This window comes from Anser anser, assembly GCF_964211835.1.
Source record: "Anser anser genome assembly, chromosome: Z".
NCBI lineage: Eukaryota > Metazoa > Chordata > Aves > Anseriformes > Anatidae > Anser > Anser anser.
Genome location: NC_139723.1, coordinates 33,702,153 through 33,718,971, shown reverse-complemented (window position 1 = coordinate 33,718,971; position 16,819 = coordinate 33,702,153). Strand labels below are relative to the sequence as shown.

The window sequence follows — 16,819 nt, the reverse complement described above, 5'->3', positions numbered from 1 at the left end:
TATAGAAGCTCCTCGTGTGGGACAGGCCTCAATTCCCTCCCTTTGGTCAACCATGCAGGCCTTCGCATTTTTGCCTGACTTCCTATTCACCGTGTGCAATGCAGTGCTCTTAGAGGAGGTGATCCTTGAATACTCACTGGGTTTCTGTGCCCCATTCCTCCCCTTCCCAGTCACCCACCCCCTCCCCTCCATGCCCCCTCCCCTTGCCCTTGCCCAGGGGTGTCTTCTCAGTGCCTGCAGTGCAAGAAGGACTCCTTACTGCCACAGCAGGGCTGCACCTCGCTGACAGAGGATGCAGACAAGGCATGCTGCCCTTCTCTTGCTGCACTCCCTCTAAACCTTGTACAAAGCAGCCCTGAAAGGCTCCTACAGGGCCTCTGCGCATCCCTTTACCCCCAGCCTCGCACAGGATAGTTGCAGGCTCAGTATCTCTTGCTGACTGTTGACCTCTCTTTCGCAACTAACAAAATTTACCCGTGTTAATGCTGCCTGCCTGCTCCTTCCCCCTGCATCCCCTCCCCAAACAGCAAAGCTGTTCAGCAATGCAGAAGGGAAGGACAGTTGCTCCTGTCCATACCCATACAGCTACCTCTATAGCTAAACTTCCACCGGCGAGAGGAAGTCTCATTACTTCAGCAGCCTTGGTCTTTCCAGAGGCAAAGCATGCAGGTAACCCTTGCAGTGATGGGCCAGCCACAGTGGATGCTTTCCAAGAGAAGGGAGGAGGTTCACATTTTCTGCTGAATTCCTGCTGCTGCCTACCTTCCCTTCGTTCTACTTCACACAGCCCTTGGGAAACGAGGCACGATGCCACTGGTATATCTCAGAATCGGGCAGACCAGCTGACACCAAAAGTGTTCTCATGTACACAAACCAGAAGCTTCAACGCCAACTGTGCATTGGCTTCAGTTTAAAACCGAGCACCGAACAAAGGCAAAGCAAGCACTCGTGTTTTATATAAGCCTTTATTTACAACTTGTTTAACAACTGTACACTCTTCTGTAACCTTGGAAGCATTAGTGTATTTGACTGGGAAAAAATATTAAACCTTTTGATTCTAATGGTCATCACCGGGTATTTTTTTTTTGTCTATATACAGATATGTATATAAATACTGCTACCATGACAATCTGGTAGTTACACATTTCATAGATGAACCGAAATGGGAAATTGATGTTTTGACACTCTAGGAATCCATTCTCTTACAGAAAATATATCACTGTCAACTTCACAAACAGTTACTTTGATAATTGGTCAACACTTAATTTTGGACTGTCAAACAAGCTGCTATTAAGAAAGTAAAAGAGTTTTCTATGCAGCATAAATGAAGTTAGTATATCAGAGACATGCTGGAGATCACCTCTGCATTGTGAGCTCGCAATCACCTCGTGACAGAGATGCTACGCTAATCTAATTAAAGTAGCCAGCTCATTTGCTGAAAGCTACCTTAAGTTTCTCTGTTGCATTAGTGAACTCAAGTTTTGTCAAGCTAAACACAGTTACATATAAATGTCTTAGGCTCAAGAACAACCGATACATAGTTTCTAAACTGCACAGACCACTTGGATAAATGAGGTACAGCAAAGCTTCGGCTCGGGGCGCCCTTGCAGGCAGGTGTGACAAAAGCAGCTATCCCCTCACACCCCGCGCGGAACCGCTGTCCTCGGCGGTCCCGCGCCCAGCGTGGCCTGGAGAAGGGCGCGCTCCTGACAGAAGCGGCACTAGCAAATGGGAGACGAACTATGCCTGGGACACACAACGGAAAGTAAGTTTTTTTTTTTCTAATAAAGCTTGCCCTGACACAGAACAAAGGGATCGATGGCTGGGACCTGGAAAGACGCAAACCTCTCAGCTCTGCTGGACTCGGGCCGGCAGGAGTGCCGCTGCCCAGACCCTCCTGCAGCCCACCTCGGGCTGCGCTGCCACAGGCGCTGCTGGGCCCGGAGGACAGGTCCTCACCCACCAGGCGCTGTCAGGCAGAGCAGCACCGCCAGCACGGGCAGCCCAGCCCCGGGAACCCCCCGGTCCCGTCCCCTGTTGCAGGGGCACCCGCCCGCTGCACAGACCGGTGGGTCTCGCTCTGCCTTTCTCCGAGCGGCTTGGTTTGGCACAACGCGCTGAGGCAGGGGCATCGAGGGCACCGTGCACCCCGAGGGCCCCAGGCACACGCAGACACACGGACACAGACACACGGACACAGCCGTGCCCACAGCTGCAAGCAGCAGGACTGGGCGCCCTGTGCCCGAGTGCTGCGGGGCCCCGGGGTGCCGCTCCCCAGCGCCGCTGCCCCGAGACGAGTGCCGCTCCCGGAGAGCGTGCGTGCGGATGTTTTTGCAGGATTAGGATCCGGGCGAGCGAGAACGGGGTTTCCCTAAAACTGGGCTTAAACCGCACGGCTCGGGGTACTCTGCTTCCAGGTTCTGTTGGGTGTTTGCGGCACGGCCTGTGGCTGGGCAGCCCTCTTTTCCCACCTCTCACACACCAACCCCTGTACAACGAACGTCTTAACTTAGACCACTACAGTACCCCCTTGTCTTCTGGATCTTGCCAGTACTGGATGTCCAATACAAAACAAAGATACAGTAGTACAAATGTGCAGATTTTTAAGAATATTAAATAAGCAGCTCTTTAAATTAATATAGTCAGCACAAAGCATTTTGAGTTATACTGTCTAAATATTGCAAATCTTATAGCTAAACTTCATAATACAAAGAAACAGCCAAGCTAGTGCAACTGGAAATGAAATAGCTAAGACTGCAATAATGAGAAAAGAAATAGTACAGGTAAAATATAAACAACCCAAATTATAAACTGGCAAGGACAATCTGCATAATACTGAAGGTGTAGACAGCTTTCATACTTATCTCCATTCACGTTCTTTCCTCAGATTGTTTAACAATTGTACACAGATTGGAAAAAAAAATGTTTCCGAAAGAAACAGACAACACAGCTAAAACATAGAGAGAAAAATACAACAGCCACAAACTACTGCATATATACATAGTAAGGAAGCAGGCAGTGTCTGTGAGCAAAGGACTGCACAGTAGTTTGCCTGTCTCAGAGATTATCTGATGAACCTTGCCTGGTTTTCTAAGGAAGATGGGCTGGCCAAGCAGCAATTCATGAGTCATTTCTCCCGGTAAAACACCTCCTTGGCTTTACTTTTAATTATTTAAAGATTCAAAGTATATCCTTTAAGGGTGCAGGTGCTTTAAAATTTTAACAGTAACCAAAAGGCATTTTTAGGAACTCATTAAGACTAGTTTTTTATAGTTCAGTATATGAAAATGTTGCAGGAGGTCTGTGTGTTAATGCTGTTAATCAGAATTAAATGGAGTGGACAGACAGAAGTAAAATGGAGAGCTGACAGTGCTCTGTCAGTTTGCAGAACGCCTCCTGTAGAGCTCTGAATACTGGATTTCCTCTCTTTTAGCCTCATAGGAGACTTATTGTGAAGAGAAAGAGTAAATGGAAGCAGGAAGTGGGAAAGCCACTTCCCAAGATGGTAGGCTTCTCTGCAAGTAGATCTCCCTTTGAAATCAGATGCCCATGAGTCTTAAGTGTAGAACTGGTTAAGTTTTGGTTATGCAGTCTGGACAGAAAAGCAAGTCATGCACTGAACAGTCCCTGTTATAACAATGCTGCAGGTCATGCAACCACATCACTGCAAATAAAAGAATAAAGAGAAAGTTAAAAAGCAGATAACATCACCATTTAAAAAACAGAAAACAGAACAAGTATTTTCAAAGCAGTTCAGTAAGGCCGTCTCTACTTAGAGTTGTGCAAATTCATGGGAAAAACATCTTTGCCAGAGCAGCTCTTCAAACTAACAGGAAGATTGTATGCCAAAAATTGGGAACAGCAACAAAATAGCTTCAAACAATATCAAAATTTAGACACAGTTCGGACAAATTTAAACACTTCTGAGTGAAGTCCTGCAGGCCACCATTCTCTGCTAACATAGCTATGGAAACTAAGTTTACACAGCTATGAAAATCTCTGGCGTTCCTGCTGTCTGTGAGGACAACTAGTGGAAAAAAAAAATAAAAATCAAACTCAATATAAAGTGAAAGGTGCCTGTCCAATACTGTGCATGGTTATAAACTAAAAGACAATCATCAAGGTCAAAATGACTCTGCCTGAGACTTCAAGCTCTGAGCACCGCAAATAAACTTCAAGCATTTATATTTCATCAAAGATCATTCTGTGCATGACACTAAAATGACATCACTGTCATACTACACTGGCAAGCGCTACTCATTCGTTGCATGCAGGTTTTAATCACAAGGAAGTTACACATATCCTTGTAAAAACACACCAAGTAGGAGCCCTAAGACCACATCAGAATATTGCTTAAGTGAATCTAAGTCTGGAGGACAACTGGACAGGCTGCACACTGCTCCATCCTTGCTGATACACTCTCCCTTGTGGCCAGTGGACTGACAGGTCGAATGCTTTACTAACACAGCTACGGTGCTTTCAGGTTCCCCAGGCAGCACAAATACCCTTACACAGCTTGGTAGAGCACTAACTGCTCGTTCTCACTTTCACTTGTCACTTCTCACTGTGATGACGCAAAGAGTAGAGTAGCTTCACCCAACTGAAATTGCACTGTGCAAACCGTTTCTCTCCCCATTTCCAACTCCGTAGTATTGCACTAGTCAAGCACAGTTCTAAGAACAGCTCCTGTGACAGGAAAACCCAGGTTACATACACAAGAAAAAATACTTATAACTAAACTCAAGGTCTTAGAGTGAAAAAAGGTCTTTCTGCTGCAAGTCCTGCAGCTTGTATGTCCCTCTTTTTTCCTTCTCAGAATACTGATCAACTAACAGTTGAAAAAACAAACAGAAAGATACATACATAAATCAAATGGAATAAAAACAGAAAATGCTTAAAAAGAACACATTCAAAGCAGACCTTGGGAGAGTATGTGGAGTAATTACTGTCTGTTTGAGATGTGCTGTTATACTTGCTTTGCACTGCCTGGATGCAGAAAGTTACAGAGTTCAGGATTAATTATATGAAGATTACTGTAGTTAGTCAGTAAAAAATAAAAGTTCAAGCTACATAAGAATTTACCTATTCTATTATGCATAAATGAATACAGGCTACTCCTTTAATCTCACCTGGCTATTACACAGCTCAGACTTACTGTTTTGTAATGCTCTGAGTGACCTGATGCACATAAACAGAAATGACATTACAGGTTTCTCTTCAGGACATTAGTACTTTTAAAGAGGACTTGTAAATTCTGGACAGTGTATTCTCTTCTCTTCTGAGGACGTACAAATACCTCGGTTCATCTGAGAGTGCCCTTATCAAACCTGAAATTCTTATCTTGTTCTAAAATAACTGTCTGTTAATTTCTTTCTCTTGAGGAACTTCTCAAAATGAATCAATGCTTTCAGAAGCTACCTGTTGCAGCAGCTCTCCAGAACATGACAGAAATGTGAGCGTAAATTCACTCAGCATAACCTGTCATTATTCCTGTGGCACCTTCAGAATGAGATAGTTTATTCAGCATATGACTTGCCTGTAGAGGAGTGACTTTTCCTTTTCTTACCAGTACAAAATATTTCAGCTATATGTAACTGATGGCTTGGTGTTAGCCTGGGGGATTATTTCTTGGTGAGACATCTCCCTTCAATATTCAGCACCAGATCTCATTAGCTCCACTTCACTGTAAGTGGTTAATTAGTGACTTAAAACCTCCTTAACTTCTCTCTGTCATCCTGTGTTTTTTCCACATGCAGACATGACAGACGACTCCTGCACGTCACAGCCTCAGAAGGGATGGGAACCTCTCCTTCTCACTCACAGGACCAGCTCTGGAGGCACCTATCAGCACACTTACTTCAGGACAGTGCTCACACAAGCCAAACCTGATGAAAAAAAAAAAAAAAAAAAAACCACAAACAACCCAACCCAACCCCATGTTCTTTCTAAGGAACTACTTTTATATTCAGTGTATGTTCAGTCCTAAGAGAGACAAGGCTTTCTGTAGCTATCCGCTGTCTATAACTAGTATTTTGTAACAGAATCACCAAAGTCATCAGGGCAATGCATCTTTACTTGCAAACAAGGATAGTACTTACCTGAAAGTATGGGTAGTACTTACTTAGTACTATTCTTACTTTAAAGTCTAACACTACACTCGTCCCAAATATTCCTGCCGAGCTTCTGCTTTAAGTTAACTGTCTCCAGATTTCTCTTCCTGCAGATTTTCTAAAATTACTTAATGGCTTCTACTGCTAACGTTTGTTTTCTTTCCTGCATCTATTCTTCCTTTCTTCATGGCGTTTCCTTTAGATTTTAGGCCTAAAAGAACCTATTAACATAGCGTCTTTTCAGAACTGTGTTAACACCACTTCAAATTTTTGTAATTCTTACAATCACAGAATACAAAGTGGATTATAAATTATAAGAAGCACGGCCTTTTAATGTCACGTTTATTACTATTTCAATATTTTACTGATACTGCTAAATACAAACATAAAAATCCCTCAAAACCACTGACACCCTCAAGAAACAGGTTTATTCTCCTGGTTACCAACCTTTGGTGACTGAGGACTAAAGTCTCTGCTTTATAAAATTTGTACTACATAAGGAATGTTTCATTCAAATAATGACAATAAGAAATAACCTAATGGTTTTATTGCAACTATGTTATAATATTGCAAGTATTTTATGACACCAGAACGATTTGTTTGGGAAGCCGCCTTGGCTACAGTGCCACGAGTTGGTACAATGTCCTGTAGGACTGTATGATTTGTCAAGTTTTCTAGGACTTCTCTATCTACATTCATTCATTTTCAATCTACATTCATTAGTTGGTCTAGGTATCAATTCAATAAGCTGATGATATATTTAAAAAATGACCTTTGTAATCCCAGTATTTCAGTGAATCCACTAAAATAAAAATCAAGCAAAAAGAGAGAACGGGACTAGGGAAATCCTCAGCATCTCCAAATACTGCAGTGAGATTGTCAATGGAGACAAAATCTCCAGGGATTTGCTATAGAAGATGAAAGAAAGTCTGAGGATGCTGATAGTGACAGTTTCTGTTTTACTGACATTGGAAAAGCCTCCAATATTTTATCAACTACAATTCAAAGTTAATTAGAAAAACAAACAGCTTCAAAGGCTCAGATTTCATTTTACTACTTTTAAACTACCACCAGAAGGCAGAACAGTGAAAGACGCACTGCTCTTCAGATTTCTGTATTTAATGGTTGCTTTTATCTGTCTTCTCCACCTTCAAACTGAAGAAATCAACCCTTATTTTTACTTACATGCTGCAAACTACTGACAGGCTTCTGCTCCCTTTTTGGTCTTCCAGAGGGAAGAAGCATCACAGGAGCAAAGCTACAGAATCAGTGATGTCAGGAAGTTTTCTGGATTCCTTGGAAGTGACTAACTGGAGATGTGGCTAGGATTTGACACAGAATTTGAGAGCTGCCTTTGCCTGACCCCAGAGAACAGGATCTGGTTTGTGAAGATGTTCTGAGCGCAAATGAGACTCATTCCTTGCCACTCCTGGCTCCTCTATCAGCATATGCAATAATGTAAGAGTACACTTCTCTCTCCTGATGAAAGGCACAAAGTAGGAAAGCCTTGCCAATGCAGAGGAGAGCTGGACTGCTCAGATTTGAGAGAGGACATGCCTGGGCTGTGTGCAGCTTGTGTGGTTCAAGAGCTCATTCATCAAATTCCATGCTTACCCGATCTTCGCATTTAAATTCTTACGTTTATGATTCACCTTTTCATTTTAACAGAACACTACATGTATCACACTGCCAGCGTCAGCTAACACAGCTGTTCTAAGGAAGGGCTTCTGATGAGGTTTCCTTCTAAGCATATCACCTGAGATCACATTTCAGTCATAATCCAGCTTTCAATCTATTCTGCAGGTGACACCTGAAGTACAACTACTTTTTCCAAGTGGAAAAAACATCGCTTGAAACTATTTCTTGTAAAGGAAGCCTCTTTTAGCTATTTATTTGCACAATACTGGTGAGAAAATGCCTCCAAAATTTGCTAAACTTGGTTGGGAGATGTCAAAGCTTATCAACATAGTATTACTGCAAAAAACAGAGTCCACGTTCTACCTAAAACACGTGCAAAAAAACACAAGAAGTCAGTATTACATATCTGACTTTGAGTGCAAAAATAGCTCCCTCATCAATCCTTGCAAAATGTCAAAATGTCCGGGGGGGGGGAAAAAAACACTATAAAATGAATAAAATTCAGGAACTGTTTTGTTTTGTAAGAAAAAGAAAAACTAGCCACATTCAATACGGTCTTCCTCCAATCACTAACTAGAAGAAAATCAAGTTCTGAAGTTAAGATATTTTCCAATTATCATATCTACAGAAAACGTCAACATATCAAGATAATCAAACCCACTACAGCTCATCCAGGAAGCTATGGACAGCCTCATACACTAGAGAACTGAGAAAACAAAGGCTACGTGCGTAAGTCAAAATACCAAGGGCTTTAAAATCTACAAATCCCCTTAAATTTTCTTGACAGCTTGCACATACCACTTACTATCAAGATATCATAAAGCAGCAATAGGATCGGTCAATATTAATTCTTTCATACACATTGAATATAAAATTGACAGTGCTGTCTACATGAATAGAAGGCCACAAAGAACTTGCAGAGTTAATACTACCACCTCAAGGGACATCATCAGAACAGCACAGGATTACCAGTTGGTCATTTCCAAAGAGATAATGAAAAACACCTTGTAGCCAATGTGTATGTACTTCATTTTACAATATATACAGCTGCGTGCTACAGTTTGTTTTCCTCTGCACTGTGGATGGGACACATAACCCTTAAATTAGATTACGACGCTTGGAAAATGTATGTTAGGATCCAATTGGTTAAGTGTTGCTGTAAGGAAATTGGGGGAACGTGAATACTCTTTTCTGTAATGTCTGATCACACATGCTAACAACTTAACATGGAAATACTTAAACTGGACTGCACACACATCCTGTAAGACCAGAAACTAGGTTTCAGCTCTAAACAATGAAGATGCACGTGCATTTAACTGTTACATGTTGTTGGCATTTAATTTAAATCTCCCAGAAGGACTATTCTGGGCATATCCTCAGCACAGTACTTAAGGAACGTATTCTCATGAATTTCTTAGCTGTTTTATCACTGCCCCGAAGAGCTTTTTTTTTTTTTTTTTTTTAAGACCAGTCTGCAGGCTTTTTGTGTTTTTTTCTGTAGTGTATCAAGACAGCCTATAATTTAACAATTGTCACTACAGTTTTGATGTCAATAGTCTTTGTTGCCTCCAAAAAAGTCTTCCTAGAAGTTTCTTTGAAGTATGTATTGTACTAAGAGAATTCTGTTTTACAGGGCTTTTTTGCTATATTCTTTTACTGAAGATACAAAGAATAGACAGCATTCACGGCTAGCTCTGTACAGGTGCTTATTACCTCATGTCACTCTCTCAGCCCTTGTTTTGTAATAACACGCTACTTCCAAAACTACAAAACAAGCAAGATTTCTTCAGAGCCACCCACACTAAACAATTAAGAACTGCTGTATGCAACAGATAATCAAAGGAAAATGCTAAATAACGCAGAATTAAATTTCGTTGACTACCATTAGAAATCCAAAGAAATGACTTATTGGAACTGGACAGAGAGAGATGCTCTTTAGATGTATAGGTATAAGACTGCAATACATTTTTAGATTTTTGTATTCAACACAAGCTCTGAGCTTCTGTTGAATACACGCTTCAGTGTCTTACGGGAAAATGGAAAGTCCAAACAGAAAGAGGAGAAACTACAGAACAGAAAATAAAAATCAACAACCAGAAAGAGGGGAGGGAGAGAAGCCATGACAGAGAAAACTTAAAGACAAAGCTTCTAATCAGCATTTGTACATCTCCCAGCCATCAGGGGCATTTGTCTGTCATCAGAACTTTGGAGGCAAAATAGTAAAATATATGTTACAATAATTAAAGCAAGTAGTTTTATTCTAGTGTGCAGATTGCATTCAAGTGATTTTAGACATGCAACTAATAGCAACAGTAAATGAAATTATTAAATAAATTTAAGAGAGAAACCCTCCCATTAAGGTCGTGGTGTTCCTTTCTTTCACAAGTAGGCTTTGGCAGTTTGATAACAGACAAAGGCTGTGAGATTAGAATAAAAATGGAGTTTTCAGTGTTCTCTGGGTGACACATAATGCTCTACTCTCAAGCAAGAACATCAAATTTGGTTATGTGCTCCTGTTCACACATGGCATACAGTAAAGAGTTCTTCAAATTACTTGAATGGATTGCACAAAAAGATCAGTAAAGGATTTCACAGAAAAACTGTGGTCATCTTGCTACGTAATATATAAAACTTCTTTGATCTGTTAGCATTTGGTATCTCAGTAAGAGACAGCAAAACGAGGATCAGCTCACTGAACTACAGAAATTGTCCTAAACTGCCTTTGTTGCCTAACTGCCATTGTTAACTTTTCTCCACACAAAAAGATACTTCTGCTGTCTCAGTTTTATCTTGCAAGTATAGCCCAGACTTCTCACATCATGAATTAAAGAGCAGAATTTTTAGAAAATTGTTTTTCTTCCAAATGTGGGGCGTAAAAGACAAACTTATATGATGTTAATGAACTTCGTATGTTTTTGTATTACTGGGAAAAAAAAAAAAACAACTACATTTTTCAGACACATATTGAAAGCATTCTTAGCCTAGATTAAAACAGATGATGTACTTGAGGATAAAGGAGTACCTACAAGTGCCATCCACCTATTCCTTACCCTTTAATCTAGATGTAATCACTTTAACTATCCTTTGTTCAACCCACTGAAGTTGTGAATTAATACAGGTCTTCAGATGCTTACTAAATGCTAATATGCCTTTTCTCTGAAGCTATTTATGAAGAAATGTCTTCACTGGGAAGGGCATCAAAATAAGGTAAAAGAATAAACGCAGAAACCAGACTGCACGTGCATTTAGGGGACCAAAGAGTCTCTAAATGAAAAATGTTTAAAACTGAATCACCACAAAATAGATTGAAGCCTTCAACCTATACTCAGGTCCCCTGTGTCCATCAATTCTTTGACAAAAACAATAGCCAGAACATAGAATCGATCAGGGAAAAAGCAGAATTTTATAGGACCAGGGCCTAAATTAATACTAGGGACCATCTGTCACCCCACTGATCAACATGAAGGTGCTACAGAGAGTGACATATGATCAACTAGCTACATGCTAAGAAGGTAGTACAACAAATTACAGCCAGTTTTCAACAGTCAGCAACATGCTCACCTGAAGGCACTGGTACCATTAGTAAGGCAACTGATACAAATATACCCTGAATCAATATATTAAAAGCAAGTTGCTTAGTAGGGGATGACAACTGAAGCATGTTAACATCAACAACGTTAATTTAGGCCTCGATCCATTATCTACTGTTAGTCCATAATTATAAAAAATTAATACAAACGCTTTTTCTTTTTAAATGGATGATGCAGTAGCATATCAAATATTAGCATTTCAAATAGTAGCATTTCAAATATTTCTCCATCTTTTTATACTATATATTAACCACACACTTGATCTAGAAGAGTGGGACAAACCATTTGAAAATATTCAGTTCTGTCAGCAACACGTAAAACCAGCAGACAAACAAAAGCCTTAAAAATCATCCTGCTTCCCTACTAAATGCCAAGAATAAGAGCAAACTTTATACATAGATTTTTCTTTTTTTAAAAGATATTTCTTGTTGCCGATACGTGTTTTAGCTGCAAATATATTTTACAATAATATTATATACTAATTTTGCATTTTTGTGATGAGTTTTCAGCCTTTCCTTGAAGCAACTGGTTGGCACAAAAATCAAAAGCCTAATTCCTTTTAACAAAGGCAGTCTTGTAAAGCATCACAACCCTTACAGGCACAAATGTATCAACTGTGACAGGAAATTCACATTGTTACACAGCCCATACCAGGTTTTTTGTAAGGGACCAGGCTTTACACAAATTTAAAAGATTCCATTATTGTACAACACTCCTCTAGATTTTTTCAAAACTTTGGCACATTCAGAAAAATGCAGAGAGAAAAAGGGACAGATGGACTTCAAAAAACACAAACAAAGGGCATTACAAAACGATGAGGAAACCATAATAAAACCCTTTCCTGAACTGTAAAATAATGGTGGTAACAAGGGAGAAAGAGAAAGGATGCTGGTTGCTTTTTGTTGAACGGTGTTACTTGCAACAGAAGTGGCCTTGATCATAGGGCAATTTTCTTTCTAAGGGCAAGGCTTCTCTACCTTGCAGTTGCTGGCTGGACATGACCAGGGTACGATCTCCTTGTGCTCGTGGCTTGCCTTTGTCTAGCCAGGAAGGACTGTCCTGAGCCTGTGCTAGCTAGTCTGTCTTCTGCTGCTTTTTTATGCAGAGTCATTCCCTATGGAAAAGAGAAACTTCTTAGAAAAAAAATAGAACATTTAACATTCAACAACTTCATTCATTTACATTTTATTGCCTCTTCTTCACCAACACTTACTAGGTTGTTTTGAATTTCAAACACAAAGCATCACATTTTCAAGGCTAAGGCAAAAACATCCTTCAAGATCTTTTACCATGTGCTTTTTTTTTTTTTTCCCCCAGTCATTGTCCAGTTTGGAATACATTGTTGAGCAGCATGTCCCCCGGTTTCCCACATCTGACAAAATGCTTCCCCACATAAACACAGCGACTGTACAAACCTTTTCAAAATTGCCTCCCCTTGTCACCCCAGATCCCTTTAGCATGCTGAGTGAGAAGAGTACTTCTCTTCTGAAACCAAATTCTTTCCATCTCTACGCTAGCTCATATGGCAGGATCACACCTTGAGAGAAAGTATGTTTTCAGCAGGAATGAATGCAAGGAGGAAATGAGAGTTTGAAGAAATAAAAAAAAGCTGTGATGGGTTGTATAGTTGTGTACAAAAGCAGAGGCTAATTACAAGAAAGACCCTGCCCAGGGAAGACAGTGAGGAGGAATTTGAACTCTATGGTGAAGGAGAAGGAAACATGAACGTTACACGGGTCATGGATTCCTTCTATCAGGACAGCAGACTCAATGCAGCCACACTCTACCAAAGAGAAGTCTTGAACACATTTGCTGAAGCTGAAGGTGAAAAATCTCCTTGCACACATGCCCAGCAAAAGCTGTGTGGCTGCTTTTTTATACTCTGAATATTTTATGGGAGGGCCACACACCTGTGTTTGCCCTTCACTTGGGGCTAAACCTGTACCTAGGTTAAAGAGGTTGCTTCTCAGAGTGCTTACTGCAGCAGTAAGCTTTGTGCCCCTTCATTTGAAACACTGAGACGGTTGCAGAATCAAAGTACATCTGAGCACTGTAAGTCAGCATAATTGCTATCTTGAAATTCTAGTCCTTCAATCTGAAGCTTCCTTCCCTCTATAAAATGCCATTTCTGGTCTTAAAATTTGAAAAATAACAAAAATGTTCTTTCTCACTTACCCCAAGGTTAACATAGGAATATAGTCTTATGTAACAATAACTTCGAATGATTAAAAAGCATTTGTTTCTGTCTTGTGTGTTGGAAAATGATTTAAAAAAAAAAAAAGTAAATAAATGAAGAATTCCATGAACAACCTTGAAATAACTAATATTAATCCCTTTGTTTTTTTTTTCTTTGTTTGTTTGAAAGTTTGGGATTTTCTTACCATATTATACCAGGCACTAACAATAAATTTCTCCTCCATTTCTCTTTGACTTTTTGTTTTTTCATATTCTTTCTATAAAAAAAAAAAAGCATACATTTAAAAACAAAGTACAACAAGTGTTAGTCTATACCTAAAAAACCACAAGAATAACACACATCTACCAGGAAACATGAAGATTACTACCTCCAATGAATGAAACATTCTATCCCGTTCTTGCAACTGATTTTTCAGAGCCTGAATCTCAGGAGCTGCACCCTGGTTTTGCTTAGGGTCTAAGGTGCGGATGACCTGTAAGAGAAAAACAGATTGTTTTAAATTAAACACTGCAAAAGCAATCTAATTAAGTGAAAAAAAAAAAATCAAAGAATTATCACCATGCAAAGCTGATTAAAAAACAAAAAGTGACTTAAAACATATCAATGGTAAGAAAAGATACTCCAAGATGTGGAGTAGAGGGATGTGCAGTCTTAAGAGGCTGACTCCCGTGAAACAATCTTGCTGAACAGCATGACAGAGGCTCTGCCTCTGAACATCAGCCATGGTATGTTGGAGAATCTGAACTGGTTCTCTTCTATGTGACCATGAAACAAAACTACTAATAGGAAAAGTAGAACTTAAGAAATTCACTATCCCAGACTCACATATGCAGGTCCTTTCTCTGGTTACACTACCTTGGGGCCACAGTGGTGGAAATCTTTTCTCAAATACTTTTTACGAGGTTCCAAAAGCTCAGGTTTACTTACATGTTCCCTGTTAATTCCTCCCCTTCAATTTATGGACCACTTCAATCTGGAAAGACTACACCTGGTGCCATGGGGTACCATTGCGGTATCAGGTGCTGCTATTTCTAGAAGACTTACACCAAAAAGCATCCTGTGGCACATGCACGATCACTATGTTACTAATACGATGAACAGACACCTAGTTATGTCCATGTGTGGCATCCATCACAGGCAGCATTTGAGTGCTATCAACCACAGAGCTCAGCTAAGAACAAATCCAGCAAAATGCTTAGATACCTAAGCTCTCTGTAATAGAAAATGGCAGACAAGTTTTTAACATGCTGGGGATATATAGGAAGAGACTTCTCATTTGTCTTCCTAACCATTTCAGAATGATATATAAATGCTGAAATAAAACAATGCTTTCAGTTTTACTAAGTTGCTTTTACGGAATAGTATTCATGGAAGAAGGCTCATAGAAGTATCCTAAGTTTCTAAGAAAACATACTCTAGACTTAGATATACTTTCTATAGTGGAAGGCTGTAATGATTGTACTAGTCTTCACAAAAAAAAAAGTGAAAGTTGATGAGATCACAAAAAACTAACCTAAGAAGAAAAATTAATGTTACTGTTATATAAAGCACCCTATAAAGTAACACAGTACATACAAACAAATCTTATTGAAGGGGGAAATCAGGATTCTGTCTTTCACCAGAATACTCTAAGAATATAAGATGCAGAACAGAAAACAGAAAAAAGGAAAAAAAAAAGATTTGTTTAGTTCTCCAGAAGGCCTTTAAAACATCTTCGAAGTAGTCACCGAGAAAACTACATAGAAATAAAGGAAGGAAGCCTAGAGTTCTGACAGATTAGGAACCCATTTACAGATTCCCATTTAACTCAATCCAGACACAGCAGGGATTTTGATGTTATCATGAACACATGAAACAGATGAATGAAAATGCTAGCATGCTTTTAAGAAACTCAAATAAAATATAGAAAGTATAGAAGAAATGGGGTTATGGTTGAGACCACAATACTGCCATTTTAAAGCTGGTAGTATACCCACACCCTCAATACCATATTCAAATATTTGCCACCTTCTAGCCCGAAGCATACATTAAATAGTAAAGGTGAAAAGCAATACTAAACATCAGTAGGAGAATCTAACAGCTTGTGTAAGTAGTTCAGTCAAAAATATTACTTTACGTAGAAAAAGCATCTGTTAAAAGAGTTCACATTAAAATGGTTTCTAAACCAGTTAGCTAAACCAAGACATGAACAGAAAGAAACCAGGGGCAAAAGATGAACAAAGAAAGCAAAGTCCAATTTAAATTGGTGAGAATGACTCTGCCACATGTGTAATTACCTCTGGCTGTAAACTCTAAGGGCTACAACTGAGAGAACTTGTCAGAAGCCCCATAAAAGAAAAAAAAGATGAGCAATTTATGTGAGCAATAAGAATTCAGTGAAATCTGAAGCAGCTAAAAGCTACATTGATAAAAAGGTGTATCAAAATTATCTGCTTCAGGTAAGGGAGACATTACTGACTGAGCACTGTGAGAAGCCTACACCATCCGAAAGCACACACAAATAGATCCAGCCTCCCGTGAGGCAGGGAACCCCAAATTTCCTCTTCCCTCTCTGCCTCTTATTCTTCAACAAAAAGAAGAAAAGCTGATAAAAGCTTTTTGTTGGTTTGTTGTTTGTTGGTCCAATTGTGCCTGCACTTGGTGGCACTAAGCCACATCTGCATGTACAAAGAGGCATAACTCTTCAGGGAAGATGTGCTGGAAGTCCCCAGAAGCCTCAGCAAAAATGCCAATTAAGGAGTACTTTTGTTTATCGAGCTTCCCTCCCTTGACTTGGTTTACATAAGTGGTTCTCTGATTCTGAAACAGAGCAGCACAGCTGTTTCGGTAATTTCTCCATTACCAATCCTAGTATGGATGCTCAGAGGACTGGAGCACCTACTCCTATGAAGGCAGGCTGAGGGAGTTGGGGTTGTTCAGCCTGGAGAAGAGAAGGCTCCAGGCAGACCTTACAGCAGCCTTCCAGTGCCTAAAGGGGGCCTACGGGAAAGCTGGGGAGGGACTCCTTGTCGGGGGTGTAGTGATAGGACAAGGGGTAATGGCTTTAAACAAAAAAAAGGGAAGATTTGGATTAAATGGTAAGAAGAAATTCTTCCCTCAGAGGGTGGTGAGGCACTGGCACGGGCTGCCCAGAGAAGCTGTGGATGCCCCATCCCTGGAGGTGTTCAAGGCCAGGGCTTTGGGCAACCTGGTCTGGTGGGAGGTGTCCCTGCCCATGGCAGAGGGGTTGGAACAGGGTGGGCTTTAAGGTTCCTTCCAACTCAAACCATTCGTTGATTCTATGA

At 40.2% G+C, this 16,819-nt stretch overlaps 1 protein-coding gene across 2 annotated transcripts in view; it reads right to left on the bottom strand.

Annotated features, from left to right (window-relative positions):
• Nucleotides 1-949: 949 nt before the first annotated feature.
• The window catches only part of HOOK3 (hook microtubule tethering protein 3), an 87,297-nt gene continuing 71,427 nt past the window's right edge, over nt 950-16,819 (bottom strand). Inside the window, exons 20-23 of one of the 2 annotated variants that reach the window (XM_083817600.1) lie at nt 13,903-14,007; nt 13,720-13,791; nt 12,316-12,452; nt 950-3,664 (exon numbers count right to left, since the gene is read on the bottom strand). In XM_083817600.1, the coding sequence (XP_083673726.1) occupies nt 3,649-3,664; nt 12,316-12,452; nt 13,720-13,791; nt 13,903-14,007 (330 nt within the window). In that variant the 3' untranslated portion in view covers nt 950-3,648. Of the gene's footprint in view, nt 12,453-13,719; nt 13,792-13,902; nt 14,008-16,819 lie in introns of both variants that reach the window. The other variant, XM_083817601.1, reaches the window with a different exon arrangement.